We start from the raw sequence: 24250 nt of genomic DNA on the forward strand, positions 1-24250 counted from the left end.
TGCAATTGTTTTCTGTTTATTCATTATATCATTATCATTATTATATCTTAGTCTCTGTAGCTCTGAGTTAACTGGTTTTCTGCTGTATCCATACTATAACATTCTTACATTTTGTATACAAATGTGAACTTCACATTCACAGGGGATACATTTAAATTAATTTGTATTTGCTTGTTTTTGTGTGTAAACCACTGGAATTAATTTCTGGTTGTTTCCATGGTTGAGAGAAAGATCCTTTATGTGATGTCATGCCAAGAGAATCCAGACAGGAGTGAAAAGTTATAGCACATGTGACTGTGCATGCATATAGGCCATATCTTTGTGTTTTTTAAGACAAACTTGTCTCTTATCACTAATAGTCTTTATTCTTTATGACTTGTTCTGGTAGATTTTGCAAGAATGTATAGCGGGGGAAAGTGTTTTGTTTTCTTATATTATCAAGAAACGTTATGTACCCTGCAATATGGCAACGTCAGCAGCCTATTAAAACCTTTTGCCTGAGGCCCAGACTGTTTAGTGTCACATATGGTTACCATGACGATAAAACTACATTTGGAATTTTCCATCCTCGGGGGTTGCAGCATGAGGTCAGAAGATCAGGGATTGTAACCATCTCGCCTGGTCTCTGGTCTCCTTGACCCTTTGTAGACTTGTTGGATGCAACCAAAGACCAGAAACACAGAACTCTGTCATCAATCTAGTGAACATTATATTTCTGAGATTCTATGAGGAAGTACGAGGAATACCAAGAAACACATGGCACCAGCATAGCGTTGAGTTCAAACATGAGGCAATTTTGCCACCCTTTGGCTAAATGAAGAACTACAAGAAGATGAGTCACACTTGTTTTAAGATGCACCAATGAGATGCACGTGAATTTTATTCACATGTTCCACTTGACAGAGTAGATAAAGCACACTGCCATCTGTAGAAACGTCCTTTCTTTCTGGGAAAATGGCACTAATGCTGCTCCGATATAACCTGCAAAACACAAAGTAAAAATGAGGCAACTGAAATATAATGACAAATATAGTGATATTTTCTGTTTCCTTTCAATTATTTTCAAGGATCAAAATTCCAACATGTCATTAAATCAAACCCAGAAGCCTCTTTTTGTAAGCAGGTTGAAAAAGACAACAATAGAGCTGTATAATTAGCAGCTATTATTAAATCAATGAATATATTAAAGCAATCAAGGTTATGATACTATAATCAATCATTTAAGCCTTAAGGATTACTTTAGAGACAGGAGTGTCATACAGAGGTAACAGGAGGCTTACCGAGTATATCCAGTCTGAGAAGGAAGAGACTCTGGTGTAGACGGTGGGTTTAGTGACCTCGGTGCAACCTCCAGATGAAACAAAGCTGGCCACGCCGTGGACCCTCCAGGCTCCGTCAGTGAAGCAGTTCAGTGGGCCTCCAGAGTCACCCTGGCACAGGTAGAGGCGGGGGGGGGGGGGGGGGGGGGGGGGGTTGGGGTTTGGGTTAATTAATAATTAATAATTCATTACGCTTTTCGCTAGCTGAGGATGTACTGGGTGGCAAGGTTATTTCTTAAAACAGCTAACATCATTGTCAGAGTAATGATAGGTTATAAACAGATCACTAATATGAGAGGTGAGCTCAGAACAATATCAAAAAAAGATTTAATAAGAGTGATATGATCACTAGTCATTCCATTCGACTATATGAGCTATGGTTTCACTTAAAGGGGAAATCTTGTAAGTTTCAAACAAGATCCAATACAAATATATTCTGTTTTAGGGGTGAGGCAAATTGTTCACAGTTCTGTGCTGGAGAGCTCTGCAGCCATACCTGGCAGCCCGCTGTGATTCCATCCCCTCCAACACACACCATGGACTCTCGAACGATGCTGCCCCACCAGTCAGGCTGGCTGCAGGCAAAGTGATCCACCACAGAGATGGCAGCCTCCTGCAGGGTGGCAGGAATGCTCCCTCCACCTAAGAAAGCAGCAGATTAGTGAGAGCGGAGTGTGGTAGTGAGGAAAAGGGAGTGTGAGAATTTGCAATAGAATATCTGTAAATGTGCACGTGGTTTTTGGAGGTATATGTGTGTTTACTCATTGCATGTGTGTTTACTTACTGGATGTAAGCCCCCAGCCGGTGATGTAACAGGTGAAATCGTGAGGCAGCGTTTCGCCAGGATAGGGCATGTCAGCGATAGCCACATAGCCGTTGTCATACACAGAGTCAACCAGTCTCATCACAGCAATATCATCTCTGATGGAAATATAGAACACTATCAAATAATATCAAACCCTCATAATCTCCTCTAGGAAGAATCAGTGGATGAAACAGTAACAACTTATTACACCTTATTTACTTCGTGTGCAGTGTCAGCTGGCTGCAACTGCTCCCTGGGGGCATTGCGATAAATAATAGCGTGTTCCTAAACAACTTGCTTGTTTAAATAGAGGTTAACTTCAGAGAAGTGGCCTGCATGGCTTGCCGTCACTTTACCCGTCGCCAACATATCCAGTCCACCGAGGATGGATGATAATCTTCTCCACAATGCTGACCTGCTCGGTGCCATCATACTCAAAGAGGTTGTGGTCACCCATCACCACGCGGTACACACCAGGATCATCCATGCTGACAAGGACACAGGGAACAAAACACATCATGATTATTATAGTTATTTAGTCAATAAACCAACCCAGAATTATTGTACAAAAGAGGATCGAGATTGTACAATATATTTAGTTTGACATCATGATATAGGCTTCTAAATGAAAGCACACAAAAAGGGGTCAGTGAGAGTCCAACCTGTTGACACAGTGGGCTGCAGTCATGACGTGGAAAGCATCAATGATGATGCCTCCACAGATGTGGTACCAATAACCATCATTATATGCGTTGTGCTGGAGAGAAGCCTGGGAGAAAACAAAATTTAGCAAATTCCGTATTTCACTGCAGGATACATCAATGTGTCTTGCCATACTAGTTGAGAATCATTAATACTGGAAGAACCCAAATAATGTTGAGAGTAATGTGCATGTTTTACCTGCCATTTCCAGGTGTTGGGTCGAGCTTCATTGCCTCCTACCACTCTCTCATTCTGCACGTTGGGGTTGAACGGTGCCTTAGCACAAATCAACCCTCAGACACACAAACACAAAAGCATCGTTATTTGTGGCAGTTGTATGCTCCTTACAGAACAGTGGTAACATAATGTGTTCATATCCACATAATCAAAGCAGCCACAGAATCTACTGCAAGCTTACCAATGCAAGACAGGAGAGCCACAAGCCGGATCATCTTGGACCACTGAAGTGATCAGATGCAGCTGGCTCTTAACCATTTATACCAGCTTGGGACTGGAAAACCTTCAGAGGGAATTATGCAACTACCAAGTTACCTGCCAACACAAACATGTTCCTGGAAACTGGACAATAACGATAGTCACATATTTTAACTCTAGTTTAGTTCACACAGGTTCCGCCCCTTCACAGGCTCTCTGTGCTTCAAGGGTCTCAGCCCGATGACTCCACTCCCAACATGCTGTGTCATAGCCCGGATTGACTGCAAATGCAAGAGGTCAGCCAGACATGGTCCTGCCTATACCCATGTCTATAGAATGTGTGGAATGAAAAACCAACATTACACCTACTGTAGCTACTAATCATGTTAACAAACAGTAAGGTGCAACACTGCCCAACCCAATGGCTGGTCTCCATCGAACTACAAGAGGCATAATAGGTCTCTACAGATTTCTCCTCTATCCCTACTGAGTATGGAACTGGAGGAAGATGGCACAGTGCCAGCCAGCTGTTTGTCAGTGTAGGTATACCTACATTTAAAGCACTTTTAAGAAACCTCGATCATGTACAGATTTATGTGTCATTTAGATGACTCGATGAACAGTGTTATTGTGGCCTGTTAATCCTGTCAAAAGTAACACCAGGTTCAACTCAATCATGTGGCGACACTCAACACTCCATGTTGAGTGTGGACGGATGACTGCACATAAGCCTGTGATGTTCCGTCACAGAGCCAGTGGGTTTTTGTTGTTGTTGTTTTTTTGATTATTTTTTGGGCATTTCACCTTTATTTATTTTTATATAGAACAGTAGGTAGAGAGGAAAGGTATGGAGAGAGAGTCGGATGCAAAGGACCTTCGTGGTATGCGTGCTACCAGGTGAGCTACCAGGATGCACGTCAAGCCTCTGTTTTGACTGGGGTTTCCCAGCCACATGGTTTGCATAGCACACAAGAAAGCTGCTGCGTGCGCCTCACCGTAGCCATGCATTCCACATAATATGCCAACACACGCACGGGGCAGAGGTGCGTGATTTCTAACCCCACATAGGATAAGCAATAACCACGCCCTGTGGCGCCGGGATTGGCCAGGAGCATTGAAGCTTGGGACTAGCACCTGGGGTTTTTCATCTTTTAAAATAAAGATGTTTAAAAAACTATTGCTTGTTACATTTTCAGTGCTGTACGTTTTTTTTTTGAACACAACACCGTTTATATTGTAGCGAATCAGCATTACACATACAGGGGTGAGCATTGGTAGTGTCTCAACTACAGATAGGAACTGATGTGTGGGAGTGTTATATTGGGGAACACTATGCTGTGGGGATACTTCCGGTGGAGACTGAGCATGCGCGGTCAGTCTCCAGACACTGCCTTGAGGAAATGCTGCTAGCTATGAGCGTGACAACCGCTGAGAGTTGTAATATAACTAACTGAGAATAAAGAACCTTGTACCAGCAAGAAGCCTCTGCCTCATGAAATACCAGGAACGTTACACTGGTGTCAAAAGTTTAAACGGTGAATATTGCCTCCAGACTCGGCGAGATGGTTAACAAGTTCCTGAGGAAAGAGCGCAAAAGACTCAAACGAGAGGCGGGAGAAGCAAGAGCCGGGGCAGACTACCAGGCGTCCGAAGAGGAAGATGTCTGGGTAGACGCAGCCGCTACCACAGAGATCCAAGCGGGGAAAGCAGCAGAAAGCCTGGGGTTGGTGAGGATAAAATCCGAACTAGACAGCGCTATCACCGGAGCCACAGAAGCTATCCCGTGGCTCAAGGGAGCTAGCAGGCAAGCTAGCGAGGCGGGAGAAGGAGCGGAAGAACCGGGGCCGGTGAGGGTGAAGATCGAGCGGGTTGACATTGCCGCTGTAGCCATGGAGGCTGTGCCACAGCCCAGCGGAGCTAGCCTGCGGGCCGAGGACAGAGACGGGACACGGGCCGAAGCGACAAAGGACAGCGGGCGGCGAGGAAGAAAGGAAATCACCCCGCCAAAATTCAACGGTAAAGGCGAGTGGGAGCCATATTGCACAATGTTTAACGTAGCAGCGGACATGAATGGCTGGTCGAGGGAAGAGAGGGCCAGTCACTTGGTGATGTCACTCGAGGGCGAAGCTATAACATGTGTGGCGGCAATGGCAGACACAAAAGACTTAGACGTTGTGATGGCGGCCCTGAGGAGGCGGTTTGGACAGTGCAAAGAGGAAGGCATCCTGGTCGCGGAACTGTGTAACAGGCGTAGACGACCAGGGGAGTCGCTGCGGGCGCTGGCTACAGACATTGAGATCCTCAGCCGGCGCGTATACAGCCGATTGCCGCCAGAAGCACTAGACGAGCTAGCCCGAAATTACTTCATCCAGGCTATCGCGCCGCGAGGACTAAGAGAGCAAGTAATGCTGCAACGGCCAAAGACACTAGAAGTGGCGCTGGAGCTGGCGTTTGAAAGAGAAACAGTAGAGGGCTGGGCCATGAACAGCGAAGAGGGGAGAGCTGTCCCCATGGCGAGAATGGCAGCAGGAAGCCCAGAGAGCCAGCATGGAAGACGGCGTTGACAGAGCAAGGCAACATGGTGAAAGAACTGTCCGAGTCAGTACAACAGCTAACAGAACAACTGCTCCGCAGAGCGACCCTGCAGCCCAACCCCGCTCGGCAGCCCACCCAGTGGAACAACAGCTGGGCCAGAGGGAGCATGATCTGCTGGGGATGTGGACGCCCCGGGCATCGGGAAGCAGACTGCCGCCGGAGAGCGTGGAACCAGGGAAACGGCACAGGGCCCGTCCAGATGGGGCGAGACGGGTCTACGATGCCACAGTCCCCGTAACCACGTCGTCGCAGGAAGGAGCCCACCGACAGCAACGGGGAGGTGGGGCTCCGCCGTGCCCCGAAGTAGACGACATCGCCGGAGCTGTCAACATGCAGAGTGGGCCGCGCACGATGAACGGCTGCCATGTTCCAGTCTACCTACAGGGGAGATACTGCGCCGCCCTGGTGGACACGGGGTGTACGGCAACGCTGGTGAACGTCAACATGATGCCCGAGGGGACGCGCCTGGAGCAGCCAACAGCACAGCTGCTAAGAACAGTATCCGGTGAGTTGATGCCAATGAGGGGGAGGGGACACGTAACGATAACAGTGGGGGGACAGACAGTGGACTTTCCAGTGTGGGTGGTAGAAATGGCGGGGCCCTGCATCCTAGGAGAAGACTACTTAACGCTGAACAAATGCACAGTAGACCTAGGAAAAAGCACATTGACATTTGAAGGGGGGCCAGTAGTCCAGATGGGCCACCCTCCCACCGTTCCAGGGGAGCGGCCTAACGTTAACAACATCACCGCGTACCGCGTCACCGTAGAGCAGGAGCCCCACCCAGCAGACCAAGCCCCTCCACAAAGCCACGCCCCTAGCCCACCTCCAAACACTTGCCCTCAGCCAGCACAACAGGCAGAGGGGGAGAGAGAGAGGTTAGAGATGCTCAGGGGATTACACCAACGCCAGAGCGAAGGGTTAGAACCCCAGCAGAGCGATGAACTGTGGAGGGTACTAGAGGAATATAAAGACATTTTCGCAATGTCGGATGATGAGCTAGGCTGTACCCACCTGGTGGAACACGAAATAGACACTGAGGGGGCGCGACCCGTCAGGTCATATCCCCGTCGGGTCCCAGCAGCGAGGAGAGAGATAGCGAACGAAGCTGTAGAGAACATGCTGCGGGCGGGGATCATTGAGCCATCGGACAGCCCGTGGGCGTCAGGGGTAGTGCTGGTGAGAAAGAAGAATAGCCCCAAAATGCGATTTTGTGTAGACTATAGGGGGCTGAACAAAGTGACAAAAAAAGACGCATACCCGATGCCCATCATCGAGGAACTGTTAGACGCCGCGGGAGAGTCATCCTGGTTCTCATCCCTAGACCTCCGTAGCGGGTACTGGCAGGTGCCCCTCCGCGACGATGCCAAACAAAAGACCGCCTTCCGCACAGAGAAGGGGCTGTGGCAGTTTCGAGTACTCAGTTTCGGGCTGTGCAACGCACCAGCAACGTTCGAGAGGTTAATGGAGAAACTGCTGGGAGACATTCCCCGATCCGAATGCGTCGTGTATTTAGATGACATCTTGACACACGGGAGCACGTTCCAGGCAGCAGTGGGGGCGTTACGAAAAGTCCTGCAGAAGATAGCAGAGGCGGGTCTAAAGTTACACCCAGACAAGTGCCACTTCCTGAAGAGGAGGGTGGAATTCTTAGAGCATGGCATCGGCGCGGGGGGCATTCGCACCCTGGAAGAGAAGACTCAGGCGGTCATGGAGTGGCCCACCCCCAGAAACAAAGGCGAACTCGAGAGCTTCGTAGGGCTAGCCGCATACTACAGGAAATTCGTAAACGGGTTTTCTAAAATAGCGGAACCACTGTTCAGGCTAAAAGAGAAGAACGCAGACTTCCACTGGACGACAGAATGCCACCTAGCCTTTAAAGCCCTCAAGAAAGCGCTGACCGAGTCTCCGGTGCTTAGAGCACCAGACCCCGCCCTGCCGTTCCTACTAGACACTGATGCCAGCAACGGGGGTATGGGGGCCGTGCTGTCCCAGGCGGGGCCGGACGGGGAACGGGTGGTGGCGTACTACAGCAAGACTTTCGATAAAGCAGAACGTAACTACTGCGTCACCCGCCGGGAGCTCCTCGCCGTCGTAGAAGCACTACGACACTTTAGATATTACCTCCTGGGACAGCCGCGGTTCACCATACGGACCGACCACTCAGCGCTGCAGTGGCTGTGGTCCTTCCGAGAGCCGGAGGGGCAAGTGTGCCGCTGGTTAGAGAAAATGGCAGACTACAACTTCACCATAGAACACAGGGCAGGGGCGCGCCACGTCAACGCAGACGCCCTGTCACGACGACCCTGCGCAGAGAGAGGGTGTGCGTACTGCGAAAAGAGAGAAGGAAGAGAGAGAGAGAGCTCCAAGAGGAAGCTAGGATCTGTCCTAACCACACGGGGGATGGACCAGTGTGCAAGACGCTGCGGATGGCAGAGGCAGCAGATTGGAGGGGCCACCAAGAAAACGACAGGGAGCTGTTGCCAGTACTGCAATGGGTAGAAGAGGGCCAGAAGCCGCCCTGGGATTAAACAGCGGAGTGCTGATGAAGTCCTGGAAGGAGCCAGCGACAGGAGAAAACAAGTGGCGGAAAGTGGTGCCGACGACGTTGAGAGAGGAGGTGTGCAGGAGCTGCCATGGGACGGTAGGGGCGGGACACTTTGGGATAAGCAAAACCCTCCGTCGCATCAGACAAGGCTTTTATTGGGGGAGGATGAGGAGAGACGTACAGGACTTCTGTCGACGCTGCGACCTCTGCGCGGCGTACAAAGGACCATTAGACCAGTCTCGCGCCCCGCTCCAACAGCTAGCAGCAGGAGCCCCCATGGAGAGGGTGGCAGTAGACGTGATGGGGCCATTCCCACGCTCAGACAGTGGAAATCGATACGTCCTCGCAGCCATGGACTATTTTACAAAATGGCCAGAGGCATACGCACTGCCCGACCAGGAGGCGGGGACGGTGGTCGACGCACTAGTCACAGGCATGTTCAGTAGGTTCGGAGCACCAGAGACCCTACACAGTGACCAAGGAAGAAACTTTGAGTCACGAGTGTTCGCCACCATGTGCGAGAAACTGAACATTAAAAAGACACGGACCACAGCATTGCACCCCCAGAGCGATGGCCTAGTGGAAAGATTCAATAGGACGCTGAAAAAGCAGTTGGTCATCCTCACGGAGGAGCACCAGAAAGACTGGGACACGCACCTGCCTCTCATCCTCATGGCCTACAGATCTGCCACACAAGAGTCCACCTCCTGCACACCCGCTCTGCTCATGTTAGGTCGAGAACTGCGGACACCAGCAGAAATGGCGTTCGGCAAACCACCAGATGCACTGGACGCTCCCCCGGGGCGAGAGTACGCCAGGAGGCTACAAGATCGATTAGAGTCCGCTCACAACTTCGCTCGGGACCAGCTAGAGAAAGCAGGCATGACACAAAAAAGGAACTATGATGTGAGGGCAAAGGGAAACCATTTCCAGGGGGGGGAGTTGGTCTGGGTGTACACACCCCGGAGAAAAAAAGGGCGTAGCCCTAAACTGGACTGTCACTGGACAGGCCCATGCAGGGTCATGGAGAGAATGGGGGAGGTGGTGTACCGAGTGCAGATGCCACTTGGTGGCAAGAAGGTACTCCACCGAGACAGGTTGGCCCCATACCGGGGGGGGTGCACCCTTCCCCTAGATCTCGGCCGCCCGGCGGTTTCACCTAGACAGGCTGAAAGAAGGACTCGGTTTCCACAGAGAGGGGCGTCCGGCCATGACCGGACGGCCCCCACCCAGGGACTTGAAGGCCCAGAGACACTGCAGGTGGGATCAGCCCCGCAGGCAGATTCACAGAGACTAACACGGCCACGGAGAGAGCCAAGGGCTCCAGGACACTTTGACAACTTTGAGTTGTATTAAAAAAAAAAAAAAAAAAAGGAGGAGATGGTGGTTGGAAATGTTGTAACAAAAAGTAAATGATGTGCATGACATGAGATATTGTGGGGGAGGAGATGTGGGAAAAGCCTGAGATTGAAACATAAAATGTGGTTGAAAAAAAACAAAGAAGCTGTTAAAAAGAAAGAAAGATACTGGGTGTGTTTTGGTACAAGGGGAGGTGTTATGTGGTATCAACGTGGGCGTTGACCTTATTGTTGGGCGGGGAGTATGTAGCGAATCAGCATTACACATACAGGGGTGAGCATTGGTAGTGTCTCAACTACAGATAGGAACTGATGTGTGGGAGTGTTATATTGGGGAAGACGGTGGAGACTGAGCATGCGCGGTCAGTCTCCAGACACTGCCTTGAGGAAATGCTGCTAGCTATGAGCGTGACAACCGCTGAGAGTTGTAATATAACTAACTGAGAATAAAGAACCTTGTACCAGCAAGAAGCCTCTGCCTCATGAAATACCAGGAACGTTACAATATTATTGCATGTTTTTGTAGATTGTGTACATTGTGTAGATTACAATTATTATGCTTATTATTATTATTACTATGCTAAGGAAGGTAGGTGACCATAATTCATTTCAATGTCCGCTCTCAATATCGCTGTCTGTTCTCAAGAGCTATTCAGTTGGTTCATGAAATCGCTGGGCTGCGTGCCCTCCAGTGTTGCTCCTGGCCAATCCCGGCGCCACAGGGCGTGGTTATTGCTTATCCTATGTGGGGTTAGAAATCACGCGGCAGGCGTAGTGCAGTCTCTCCTCTCTCTCCTCACCATGAGGAGGATAGAAGGCCTCCAGCTGAATCATCCTATAAGAACTAGTGATGCACAAGGCGGAATCTGTCGGAGTGTGGCGCCACTCAGGTCCCCACTCAGGTCCCCATGTATCCACAAACAGTTTGAATGGACCGACAGAGCGCACAGGTCACTCCGTCTCTTAGGTCAAAGCAAGCAGCAGAGCTGCCTTGACCAACAGCTTAAGAGAAATCTGCCTAATTGGTTCAAAAGGCTCCTTAGACAAAGCCTCCAAAACCAAAGGCAGTTCCCACTTGGGGGGGGGGGGTGGAATGCACCAAAGGGCATTTTCTTTACTAGCTCCCTGCAGAAACCACTTCATGAGGGGGTGACCCTAAACTGAGCGGAGTGTGCCAGCCCCCTTTCCAGCAGCCACTGGAGGAAAGAGAGAACAGATCTAATTGAACAGTTCGATGGATCGATGTTCCGCTCACCGCAACGTTTCTGAAAACCCAGCTATTTAGTCATGGCCCTCCTCGCTCCCTGTATGGTCCGCACCACATCCGCAGCCTGTCCAGTGTGCATCAGTGTGTCCCTCTCAGGAACCATATTCAGCGATAGCGAGTACACTCAATCCAATGAGAAAAACTTAGGTGGAAGGCCAACAAAGACTGATAAAAAAACAGGCCAGCACACTAAAATGTCCTTTCAAAAGTTTTAATATGTAATCTCGGAAAGACAGCAGTAAGGGACGTTTCAGCCACAAGGCCTTCTTCAGCATTCGTGAACTGCTGGCTTGTTCCGTCTCAGGAACCATGCCTTGAGAGTCTGCCGCAGGCTGGCCTGAGGGGCCCTTTACACGAGGACAGTTTCTGGAAGATACGACACAATAGCGTTTCCTTCACACCTTCTCCCTGTTTACATGAGCGCTGTTGAATTTTTAAAACGCCGTAATGTACATGCCAGGTCGCTAGGTGGCAGTGTGATCACCTTATTCTTTGCCCATACAAGGACGCTTCTGCATGACGTAATTTCGTAATCGTCTTTCCTGTTTTAAACACGGAAGTAGAGTACGCCTTCCGCAGTCATTTAGACTTGCCAAAAAGCTTTTTTCAAGCTAAAAAAAACCCAAACTGTTTTAAAGTTTTAATATTTGTCGGGTGAGAATGTAACATATATGTGACCAGTTTATCAGAATAACGCCTATTGGAAATCTTTAACGAGCAGCGAGGACGGGGAGCACTGAGTGTGCTATCTGTCAAACCCTACTGTAGGCTACTGGCAGTCAGAAAACACTGTCGACGTGCTTTTGTAACTAACATTAAATGCTGACCGGATACAGCCATCGGCTCCTCGCAGCAGTAACGTTATGAACATGTAACTGAAGTTGGCCGCAGTGTAGCTTAATTCTGAATGTTGCCAAACTTCATTAAATACTGACGTTTTATTTTGAAAATGGTTGCCAACTCGCGCACGGCTATGGCGTAATCGAGTGTGTCGCGTGTGCAGGCACGTCAGATTTTCTGAAATGTGCCGTCTTCAAGCGATTACATGGAGCCCTCAGCGGGAAGCGTCTCAAAGAATTCCACTCTGGAAGGTGGTTTCAAAATGTGTCGTTTCCTAAGCCCAATTTCGCCATCGCCGTCTAAAAGGGAGGCACTAAAGATACAATAATTCCCCGTCACCATAGGAAACCGTCCTCGTGTAAAGTGCCCCTGAGTCAATGCCCCCAGAAACTGTCCAGGGGGTGGAGCCATTGGGGGGTCCTCCAGGTCCTCCCTGGCTGTTTACCTGGCTGGTTACCATGTGATATTTGTGACGCCATGGGTCCAAATGCAACCTAGCAAACCATCTCTGAAGGCATCTCATTTGGAGCACATGGCCGTCATATCCTCCTTGTGCACCACAGAAACTGCTGTCTTCTGGAGTAGTTCCTGTATCTCACTGGGGAGAGCACTCATCCTTTCCTGGGAAGTCATGATCGACTCTCACTCTTGTGAATGGGGACATTATGCCATGAAACTCGAGTGAATAGCCCAGTCCTAACGTCCTGTCCATCCATTCTGTCAACACACACACTGCTTTCCCCACAGAAAATTATGTCGGGGGTGAGCAGACAGCTGTGGAGCGGTGGAGTCTCTGTAAGCAGTCACAGCCCTCACCCTCGCCGATCTGAATGGATCAAGGGGGTCTTGAGTCACAAGGGCTGCTCGGCAGCCAATGAATGGCCCGCTGGCATCTGAAGCCCCGCCTCCAAACTTGTATATAGCCACTGTCTCAAGTTGCTGTGTAAGAAAGACTGTCTTCGTACACATCTGCTTGTCTGTTTAAGGGAGGAAACGATGATGTCAGCAGGACGGCCCAATGAACGGGGGAGCAGAGTGTTTTGAAAACATGTCTGCTCTCGTTCGCACGTCTGGTTCTCCATGTGTAACGGACGATCTGTGGTCGGGAGCTCAGCCACCAGCCGAGATGGTTCACAGGCCATTCTGAACTGGCGTTGGTCCCCGGGCGCTGCACAGTGGCTGCCCACTGCTCCTAGTTCTAGGAAGGTTCCTAGTAGAGGATGGGTCAAATGCAGAGGATGAATTTCCCCAAGGGGATAAATAAAGGATAACTTAACTTAACTTAACATTCTGCCGCCATCGAGTCCACATTCCTGTGGACGAGTGAGGCGGACCGAAGACATGGTCCATTGTTTAACACCACTCTTCCATGGAAAAAAGGTGGGGAATTAGGAGCGACTCCCGGCGGTGCCTCCCGCCAGAACTTCCACTCTGGCCTGAAGCCCGTTACGTACCACCAGACCCATCGCTGCTCCACCATGTGTCCTTCTTCTTCTGTTCTATGTTTTTAGACCACAGCTCTGTTGAGCCGAGCCAGGCCAATGTGTCATGATTTCTGAACTTTATTTCGTCACAGATGACACACAATGCATTCCAGTACACACACACACATGCAGTTGGAGGCACCATGAAATTTGTCCTCCGCGTCTGACCCATCCTGGCTCGTGCTCCTCCATGGTCGGGCCAGGAGTGGTGGGCAGCTGCAGTGAAGCACCTGGGGACCAACTTGCCGTTGGACAGATGAGAATCTTCTCCATCCAGGTCGATCAAACCACATTTGCCATTTGGTGGCCGGTGTTAGGGTCTGTATCAGGTCCCTGCACTCGCAGAAAGCACTGTCCGTGAGACTACACCTCTTCATTGCTACACCATAGCATCTGACGCTGGTCCACTCAAACACGCCTCATGCGGGTCTGTTGCCGCGATCAGGCCGGTGCCTCTGCCATTATCCAGTGATGTTGGTCTCACTGGCATGGGATGGCAGACGATGCCATCCTAAGCAAACTTGTTTGTCAGGTGCGGAAGAAACGTGGATGCTGTATGGAGGACCTGCCACCTTATAGGACGCAGTTCCATAGGGGTGAGTAGGCTCAGCCTGGTTGGCTGAGTGTGCATGCAAATTTAAGTGCACTGAGGCGACTACGTGCTAAAGCATAGAGAGCCTGTTATGTATTTATGTGTGAAATAAAACATATCACATACATGTTGTCATGCTGAAACAAAAAATTATATTTGGAAGCGGAAAACAGCCATTGAAGAGTGGAGAGTGGAGAGCAATTGCTTGAAAGTATAATGGGGTTTTCCATAGAAAGTTTTTTCCCCAGTTATTTTTTTTAATCATTGGTTGGTGGGAAAAGAACAGGTGCATTCTCCATAAACTAAAGTCAGCTAAACAGATACTGGCTGTGAAGAGCGTGACTCAAAAACAAATTTCCCTACAGATACTCAACAGATGTCTATGTTCACATAGTCTCGCTTGCCAGACTCTCCATTTCGCGCTGTAATCTTCAGATGAAAAGAAAATGTTCCACAGCCCAGTGACAGAATGCGACTTTATTTAGTTCCATATCATGAACATCAAACAAATATTTTTTCCAGTTCAAGACAAAAATGTCCACATATCCTTCCTATTATAAAAGGGAGCAATGTAGGCAATGTTTCTCTCTCTGTTTCCATTTCTGTGCTGGCCACAGCTATGCCGTTTTACGTGCGATCGAGCTGAAACTTTTAGGGGGTGTAAAGAGCACCCATGCGGGTGACCTGACCATTATTGTCCCAATTATATAAAAAATGCAAAGATTTTTTTTTTTCTGTTGCTTTTGTCTTAGTGAGACCGGATGAGGGGGAAGTCATATAGAGAATCTTAATGCTCCCATATAGTTTCAGGGTTAGAAGCAACAGTACAGGACGGCTGTTGTACTGTTTGTAATGTAAAATGTCATATTCCTTTAAATGAAAACTGTAAATTTGTATTGTTGTTGTATGAATAAACTGTTACTTAATGCTTATTAATGTATTAACTAATGTTAATGCTAGAAATGTTTTCATAGTTAGAAACTATTAAATAATATATAAATGAATACCTTAACATGAACACCATCAGTAAATAATTACTAGACACATTAGTTAATTAATGGTTAATGAATGCTTATTAATCATTACTAGCCCTGTTAATTAAGGGGTTAATTAATGCTTATTACGCATTAACTAAGCATTAATTAACACTTAAATAATGTACCCTTATTGTGGTAATCATGCTGGAGATTAAGATTTAGATCTTAAAAAAAAATCCTGTGTATTGGTCAATACGCAAACTTTTTAACTAGTTCACCTGTTATTCCTATTTCATAAGGTTGGAGGCCTTGAGACAATCTCACCTGGTAACATCTTGTTGATTGCTGACTCTGAGGTGGTCGTTTCTTTTATTGTGTTGTGGAAAATTCAATGAAGACGAAGGAATAAAAGGTGAACCAGTTCCAAAAGTTGGAGCAGTTTGGTTGATCATTGCATCTTTGTGCCAAATTGACTAGTAGATTTAGATCCTACAGAGTTGAGTCATATATGCTACTGTATGTGTGCCAATATGCATTGCAAAACTGCCAGATTGTGTCATGGCTAAGTCAAGCTTACATGTGACTGCAGTGTCGGGCTGATATTATATGATCATTCTGTTTAATGCTCAAAGTTTAATGCTCAAATGCTCAAAGTGGATTTGAGCATGACATGTTTAAATAACCCTGTCAGGATGTAGAAGCAACACATTCTCCTGCAGCATTGGCCGGCCTGCAGGCACACCATGACTTCATTGTGGGAGCTGACCAGGTCATGCAAGATGTAAGTTTCCATGTGCCCCCCTCCCCCATTAGAAATAGATTAAATGAGACCATAGGCATATGTGAATGCAATATAGCCTACTGCACGTTTTATTCTGTTTTTGTGTAACCCATTGAAGTCAGGATTTATTTTTATTCAGAAACAACAATTTATCTATGAAAAAACCATTATACTGCATGCAAACAGTAATTTCTATTAGAGATGCACCGATCCACTTTTTTTCAGTTCCGATCCGATTCCGATATCTGAATTTGGATATCTGTCGATACCGATACTGATTCCGATATGAGAGCTCTTGGCAACTCTCCCAAGGAGCTGCAATCTCCACGTTTACATAGTAGCTGGCTCCTACTGTGACATCATTTCGTATTTTGGTTTAGTATTCAATTATACAATTAATAAAGGTCATTAGATATTTACAAAACAATTGATCCACTCAAAATTATTAAGATAACGTTTCAACAAATAAGTGACAATTAAACACCCCTGCCACTTTACCACATTGGGTAAAGTGGGAAACCCCCAAAATATGTATGAGACTAAAGATTTTCCAAAACTAAGAAAGAGATGTTGTTGAGTAAGCTAACCGCTAATGTTACTACCTCACTTCCACTACTACTTACTACTAGCACTGTTTCATGTTATGTTGGGTGTATGTAGGGTGGGTTTATGGTCCAGTGCAGGCGATGAATGGAGTCAGTCTGTATCGGAATGTGGATCAGCGACGACAATCCGATATCCGTGAATTACGTCATATCGGCACCCGATACCGATATCCCATCCCTAATTTCTATGTATCCCCTGTGGGTGCAAATTGCATGTTATACATACAATTTTACACACATATATTTTTGATACTATAGTGGTTGCAGTGGCTGGTTGGTTGGTCGGTCGTTAGGTCGGTCGGTCGATTGGTCAGTCGGTTGGTCCACAAAAAGTTCACCACCATTTAGTTTTCACCCTATGGAAGCTGAAATTTGTCATGGAGGTCAAGTGTGTGTGTGTTTGTCGGGGCGGGTGGGGGGATGGGGTCAATTTCGAAATGCAGGGTGGCAGAGGAAGAGTATGGTGGGTTGCCCCTGCCATCCTGCATTTTCGGAAATTTGCATTATGTGGTTTCCATGGTTAAGAGAAAAGCATTTAGGCTAATTTATGTGATGTTATGAGAAAACCTCTTCTTGACTAACACCACAAACATAAGGCCAAGAGAATTGTTACAGCCCTAGGCCATATTTGTATCGTATTCCTGTTCATTCCCCTGTATGTATGTGCTCTAGATGTGTGCTGAGTGAAAGCTCTTGTTGTGAGTGGATCTTTGTTCTAACAGGCGATGGCAATCAGCAGTGATTGGCCGGTGGTGTCTGTGGATTGGTCGACCCCGCAGAACATTGCCTTTAAAACTCCCTGGACTCTGCATGATGTGTGGAGCCCAGCAGAGTGGTGTTGCTGCGGGACGTCCCGCTCACTCCTCCAACCAGCATACTATTGTAACTGTGTTTTGTTAGAGGCTTATTCTTGGGTGTATAGTGGTTGCTTTTTGCAAATCTGAGTTTTCTGGTTAATTGTTGCTGCTAGATGGTTAATACTAACTTGTCTATGTCCATGGTGTATGGACCTTGTAAATAATTTAGTCCTATAGCCACTTGGCTTTGCCTGATGCTGTAGGGGTGAATGGACCTTTTAATTTCTGTTTTCTCCTGGTTTGGGTTTAGTTGAGGGAGGTAGGTTTAATATTGTCTCTTATTTTCTTTGCTTTGACCTTAGTATGTGGATGGTATTTATGTGGGGTTTTGGCTAAAGTTCACCCTGAGCCATTGCTTCAGACCCTACCAGTAATAATCACTGTTAATGTAACTTATACGTTGTGCAGGCCTGTATCCAGGGTTTCGAAATTGGGGAGGTCCAGACATGGCAAGGGAGGCGGCGAAAAAAAAAATTAGTCCCCCCCCCCCTCTTTTTTTAGCCATATTTAGAGTAATATATCATTTTAAATAAAAAAAAGTTTTTTTTACCTTTTTTAGCCATATTTAGAGGAATATCTCATTTTAATTAACATTAGGATACTGTTGTGATGTAATTATTCAGTATTTTCTCTTTTTCTCACTCATTCAGAGTAAAGAGGGAGATATAGAGCATGACGATAATGCTCTATATCTCCCTATTTGCTCTGAATACACCAGTTAACATGACACAGACTTAACATGATAGAAATATTATCAGCAAACTTAATGACTAGACTAATTATTCTGATCTGAATGGCATATATCAAGAAACATTGACATCTCTTTGCTGTATAGTCAAGTCAAGTCAAGTCAAGTTTATTTGTATAGCACATTTCATACACAGAGGCAATTCAAAGTGCTTCACATAGAATGGTTGACAGGAAAATAAAAGAAAAGAAGAGAGTAAAACGGACATTTAAAAGCATCACAACAAAACTTAAAAAAAAGAGTATAAAAAGTGCATTAAGCAACTTCATTAAGCACACAGGAAAATAAACGAAAAGAAGAAATAAAATGGACATTTAAAAGCATCACAACAAAACTTTAAAAAAAAAAGAGTATAAAAAGTGCAATAAGCAACAGGCGCGGCAGTTGCAGAAAGAGCTAAAACTTATAGAGGACTCATTGGGTTTGCATAGTAGCTGTCAGCAGTTAAAAGCGACGGTAAACATAAAAGTCTTTAGTCTATTTTTAAAAGTAAGTAAGGTTGGGGCAGATCTGAGGTCTTCAGGCAATTTGTTACAGCTAGCAGAAGCATAGTGGGTAAATGCAGCCTTCCCGTGATTTGATTTGATCCTAGGGACAGTTAATAAGCTGGACCCTGTTGACCTAAGAGTTCTAGACGGTTCGTAGCGTGGGAGCAATTCAGCTATGTATTTTGGGCCTAGGCCATTAAGTGATTTATAGACTAATAACAGTATTTTAAAATCTATTCTCTGACACACTGGCAACCAGTGTAAGGACTTAAGAACTGGAGTGATATGATCAGCTTTCTTAGTCTTCGTTAGAACTCTAGCAGCAGCATTCTGAATGAGTTGAAGTTGCCTAAGTTCTTTTTTGGAGAGACCAGAAAAAAGGCTATTGCAGTAGTCTAACCTACTATAAATGAAGGCGTGAATTAGTTTTTCTAGATCCTGTCTGGACATGTATCCCCTAATTCTTGCTATATTTTTAAGATGATAAAAAGCAGATTTTCTAATTGACTTAATGTGGGAGTTAAAGTTGAGATCGGAATCAATAATAACTCCAAGATTTTTGACTTGATCCTTAGGCTTCAGGGATCGAGACTCAAGGCGTGCAGTGATTTTAAGCCTTTGTTCTTTGGGGCCAAACACGATCACCTCAGTTTTGTCTTTGTTTAGCTGTAGGAAATTCTGGCACATCCAGTTATTTATTTGATCAATGCACTGGCACAATGATTCTATGGGGGCATAGTCAGCTGAGGAAAGAGTTATATACAACTGAGTGTCGTCTGCATAGTTATGATAGGCTACTTTGTTTTTTTGCATAATTAGGCCTAGAGCGAGCATATAAAGGTTGAAGAGAACGGGCCCCATAATGGATCCTTGAGGCACCCCACAGGTCATCCTAGTTAGGTCAGATGTGTAATTGCCAATGGAGACGAAGTACTTCCTGTCTTGAAGATAGGACTTGAACCACTGGAGGACCGTACCCGATAGCCCAACCCAGTTTTCCAGTCTGTCCAATAAAATTGAGTGGTCAACAGTGTCAAATGCAGCGCTAAGATCCAGTAGCACTAGAATCAAATTTTTGCCTGAGTCTGTGTTCATTCTGATGTCATTTATGACTTTAGTAAGCGCGGTTTCAGTGCTGTGATGGGGGCGAAAGCCTGATTGGAGTTTATCTAGGAGATCATTTGAAGTTAGGAATCTATTGAGTTGTAGGTAAACAACCTTTTCAATTATTTTGGCTATAAAGGGGAGATTAGATATTGGTCTGTAGTTACTGATTACCGATGCATCAAGGCTAAGCTTTTTTAGTAGGGGTTTAATAACTGCAGTTTTCAGGGACTCAGGAAAAGTGCCGGTCACAAGGGATCTATTAACTATTTGCAATAGGTCCGACGACAGACAGTTATAAACGCTTTTAAAAAAGCTTGTTGGAAGGGTATCGAGACAGCACGAAGATGATTTAAGGCCTTGCACAGTTTCCTCTAAGATGTCGTGGTCGATAACGCTGAACTGGGACAAATTTATCGAACTAGGGATCTGCGGGTAGGATGATGTCACAGCATTTCTTGGTGTGGAGCCACTAATAGCCTGCCTGATATTAATAATTTTATCCGTAAAAAAGGCAGCAAACTCATTACATTTGACAGTAGAGAGGAATTCAGGTGCTACACAGAGAGGCGGATAGTGGGAGGTGCATTTTTGAGTAGGCTATTAAAATAGCATGTCAAGTTCATATTTCTTTATTGCCAGATTAAACAATTCGTATTGGATGTTGGTTGGTTCAACACAACATGTGCGTGCATGCACGCTTCTTCTTCTTCTCTAGCCTACAAGCATGTAACTTCCTTCATTGTTATTGTTGATAATTCTATTTAAATAAGCTACATTTTCATTTCCCGAAACATTCTTAAACAAGAAAGGAACATAGTGCACTGCAAAATATTTTTAATTACATTTGTAAAAATATATATATATTATTATTATTTTTATTTTTTTATTATTATTGGGGAGGTCCGGACCTCGGTGTCCTCATATCTAGATACGGGCCTGGTGCCTCGCAATAAAATTGTGCAGTTTTGTACATTTTACACCCTGGTTTCTGTGTGCATTTTATGTTGCGTCCTGACCCTAGACTGGCTCGTAACAAGAATCCAGAGGAAGTTATGACACTGGGCCTGCAAGCTGCATGTGACTCTGCATTATTATCTTTGTTAAAACAAACTAGCCACTCTTTGTCTTTATGACTTATTCTGGTAGATTTTGCAAAACTGTATAGAGGGAAAGTGTTAGAAACATTACTTACACCCTTGTCCAAACATGAGGCAATTTCGCCACCCTTTGGCTAAATTAAGAACTACAAGCAGAATGAGACACTTGTTTTATTTTTATTTATTTCACAGGTTGCACTTGGCAGAGTAGATAAAACACAGTGCCAGAAACTTCATTTCTTTTTGGGAGAATGGTGCTATTGCTTCAATACCTGAAAAACATCCAATGAAGTAGAAATCAGGAAACTGAAATACATTGACATTCTCTGAAATACATGATAAGTAAGCAGATTGAAAAAGACAACAAATAGAGCTTCTATCTTCTATTATTCATTGAATGAATATACTAAAGCAATCAGTATGATACTATAATGTGATTGTTAGGCATGGATCTTAAACAGTGGGCTACAGGCTCCCTATGATAGCATAATCAATAATCTAAGGATTGGAGAGATGGGAGTGTCATACAGAGTTAACAGGACGCTTACTGAGTATATCCAGTCTGAGAAGGAAGAGACTCTGGTGAAGACGGTGGGGTAATTAGCCTGGTTGCAAGCTCCTGATGGACCATAGCTGACCACACCATGAACCCTCCAGGATCCATCAGTGAAGCAGTTCAGGGGGCCTCCAGAGTCGCCCTGGCACAGAGAGGTAGAGGCAAGAAAAAAAGAGTCAAGTAGAAGTACTGGGTGGCAAGGTTAGTTCCTAATATAGCTGGCATCATCATACCATCAGAGTATTGAGAAGTTATAAACAGATCACTAACATGAGTGATATGATCACTAGTCATTCCATTTGACTATATGAGCAGTATGGCTTAAAGGGGAATCTTGTAAGTTTCAAACAAGATCCAATCCAAACACAGTAGATTCTGTTATAGGGTTGAGGCAAACTGGTCACAGTTCTTTGCTGGGGAAGCTCTGTGCTCATACCTGGCAGCCTGATATGTGTCCATCTCCTCCAGCACACACCATGGTCTCTAGAGCGATGCTGCCCCACCAGTCGGACCGGGAGCAGACCGCGTGCTCCACCACACCGATGGCAGCCTCCTGCAGGATGGCAGGAATGCTCCCTCCAGCTAAGGAAGGAGCATAATATAGAGTATGAGTGAGTGAGAGAGGAGAGTTTGGGAGCGAGGAAAAGGGAGTGTGAGAGTTTGCAATAGAATATCTGTAAATGTGCACATGGGTTTTATGCATGTGTGTGTGCTGACTCACTGCCCACAGTAAGCCCCCAGCCGGTGATGTAACAGGTGAAATCATGAGGCAGCGTTTCGCCAGGATAGGGCATGTCGGCGATAGCCACAAAGCCGTTGTCATATGGAGGGTTTGCCAACTTCAACACAGCAATATCATTTCTGAAGGAAATATAGAACAGTATCAAACCCTCATCATCTCCTTTAAGACTAATCAGTGTGTGTGTGTGGGGGGGGGGGGGGTATCCTATCAAATTATATAAAAACCCTCATCATCTCCTTTAAGACTAATCAGTGTGGGGGGGGGGGGGGGGTGTCCTATCAAATGATATAAAAACCCTCATCTCCTTTAAGACTAATCAGTGGGGGGGGGGGGGGGTGTCCTATCAAATGATATAAAAACCCTCATCTCCTTTAAGACTAATCAGTGTGGGGGGGGGGGGGGGGTATCCTATCAAATTATATGAAAACCCTCATCATCTCCTTTAAGACTAATCAGTGGGGGGGGGTCTATCTATCAAATTATATCAAACCCTCATCATCTCCTTTAAGACTAATCAGTGGGGGGGGTGTCCTATCAAATTATATCAAACCCTCATCATCTCCTTTAAGACTAATCAGTGGGGGGGGGGGGTGTCCTATCAAATTATATCAAACCCTCATCATCTCCTTTAAGACTAATCAGTGGGGGGGGGGGTCTATCAAATTATATCAAACCCTCATCATCTCCTTTAAGACTAATCAGTGGGGGGGGGGGGGTCTATCAAATTATATAAAAACCCTCCTCATCTCCTTTAAGACTAATCAGTGGGGGGGGGGGGGGGTGTCCTATCAAATTATATAAAACCCTCATCATCTCATTTAAGACTAATCAGAGTGTGTGCGTGTGTGTGTGTGTGTGTGTGTGTGTGTGTGTGTGTGTGTGTGTGTGTGTGTGTGTGTGTGTGCGCGTGTGCATGTGCATGTGTGTGTGTGCGGTGGTGGGGGTGGGGGGCGCTTATTTAGTTACCGTACTCTGCAGTGGTAGGGGCTAATGGTTGGAGAAGCAAACTTATGGTTGGAAGCCTTGTGACCAAATTACTGGAGCGGCTGGGAAAATTGAGGCCAGGGAAGTAAACAGCTCACACTCCTCCTCTCCACAGCTACTGCCAAGGCACACTTGAGCAAGACACTTTACTCCGAAGTGGTTCGGGGGCTAACAGTAAAGGAACGAGGCATGCAACCTCCAGGTGTAAATGTGTGTATACTATGTACTGTATATACAGTATGTGCTTTCTCCCCCTGCAACTGCTCCCTGGGGGCATTGCAGTAAAGTGCGTTCCTAAACGACTTGCTTGGTTAAGTAGAGGTTAATTTAAGGGAAGCGGCCTGGCTTGTGGTCACTTTACCCATTGGCAAGATCTCCAGTCCAGCGAGGGTGGATGACAATTTTCTCCACAGCACTGAACTGCTCCGTGCCTTCATACTCATAGAGGTTGTGTTCACCCAGCACCACACGGTAATAACTAGCATCTCTGGTGACAAGGAACAACAAACATTATTATTTATCCAGCAGTAAACCAGGATATACAAAAGTGGATCCAGATTGTTTAATATCTTTAGTTTCACATCAAGATATAAATAGGTTTCTAAATGAAAGCACACAAAAAAGGGTCAGTGTGAGAGTCCAACCTGTTGATGCAGTGGGCTGCAGTTATGATGTGTAAACCATCAATGATGGTGCCTCCACAGATATGGTACCAATAACCATCATCATATGCGTTGACCTGGAGAGAAACCTGCGAGAAAACAGATCAAATGGCATTCGAGACAGATAAGACTGAGGAGAATGTGTCATTTCAGAGTGGGATCATTCAGTACAATGAGACTGTTAGATCAGTGATTTTCAACCCTTTTGCTGTCAAGACAACATTAATAAGACAATTAAAAGGCTTTCCCTCTTCACCTTCTTTTCAACTGTGGACATGATCTCTGTTATACGGATGGAGAGACTCAGGTTCCTGAGGGCCAACTCACTTAAAAGATTCTTAACTATCTGGGAACTGTTTCTGGTCTACCTTGACGAAGTTAAGGGTGCCGGGTGACTGGCCCGGCAGGTTTCTCATGGACCCCTTGCGTGGGATCCCATGCACAACATCTCTTACAAGCACATAAGCACCTTATGCGGCTGGTGGTAGCACCACGTTGTAATATTGGAATGTGGATAACATACCAGTAGCTATATATGCTTTTTCTTTCTTTTCTTTTCCTGTGTCTGAGTTTGTTTGTTTTTGTTTTGTTTGTGTTCTGAAAATTGAAAAATAAAAATATGAAGTGCTGTATCATAGCATCGTGATGAAGTGCTGTATCACAGCATAACAACCTGCCATAGCTTAACAACCTGGCCAAAG

At 46.0% G+C, this 24250-nt stretch overlaps 2 protein-coding genes across 2 annotated transcripts; both read right to left on the bottom strand.

The window, feature by feature from the left end:
* Positions 1–960: 960 nt before the first annotated feature.
* LOC310800757 (chymotrypsin-like elastase family member 1) lies at positions 961–3394 on the bottom strand (the record flags this gene model as incomplete). Its single annotated transcript, XM_083663342.1, has 8 exons — positions 961–981; positions 1281–1430; positions 1816–1961; positions 2104–2240; positions 2481–2612; positions 2787–2893; positions 3025–3119; positions 3379–3394. 8 exons carry the CDS (start codon positions 3392–3394, stop codon positions 961–963), a joined length of 804 nt encoding a protein of 267 aa, XP_083519468.1.
* Positions 3395–11297: 7903 nt separating this feature from the next.
* Positions 11298–23965, bottom strand: LOC310800767 (chymotrypsin-like elastase family member 1; the record flags this gene model as incomplete). Its single annotated transcript, XM_083663343.1, has 7 exons — positions 11298–11376; positions 21134–21303; positions 21598–21743; positions 21883–22022; positions 23249–23374; positions 23532–23638; positions 23918–23965. 7 exons carry the CDS (start codon positions 23963–23965, stop codon positions 11298–11300), a joined length of 816 nt encoding a protein of 271 aa, XP_083519469.1.
* Between the last annotated feature and the right edge of the window lie 285 nt (positions 23966–24250).

The sequence above is a fragment of the Poromitra crassiceps genome, assembly GCF_964638095.1.
Source record: "Poromitra crassiceps genome assembly, chromosome: 2".
Classification (NCBI taxonomy): domain Eukaryota; kingdom Metazoa; phylum Chordata; class Actinopteri; order Beryciformes; family Melamphaidae; genus Poromitra; species Poromitra crassiceps.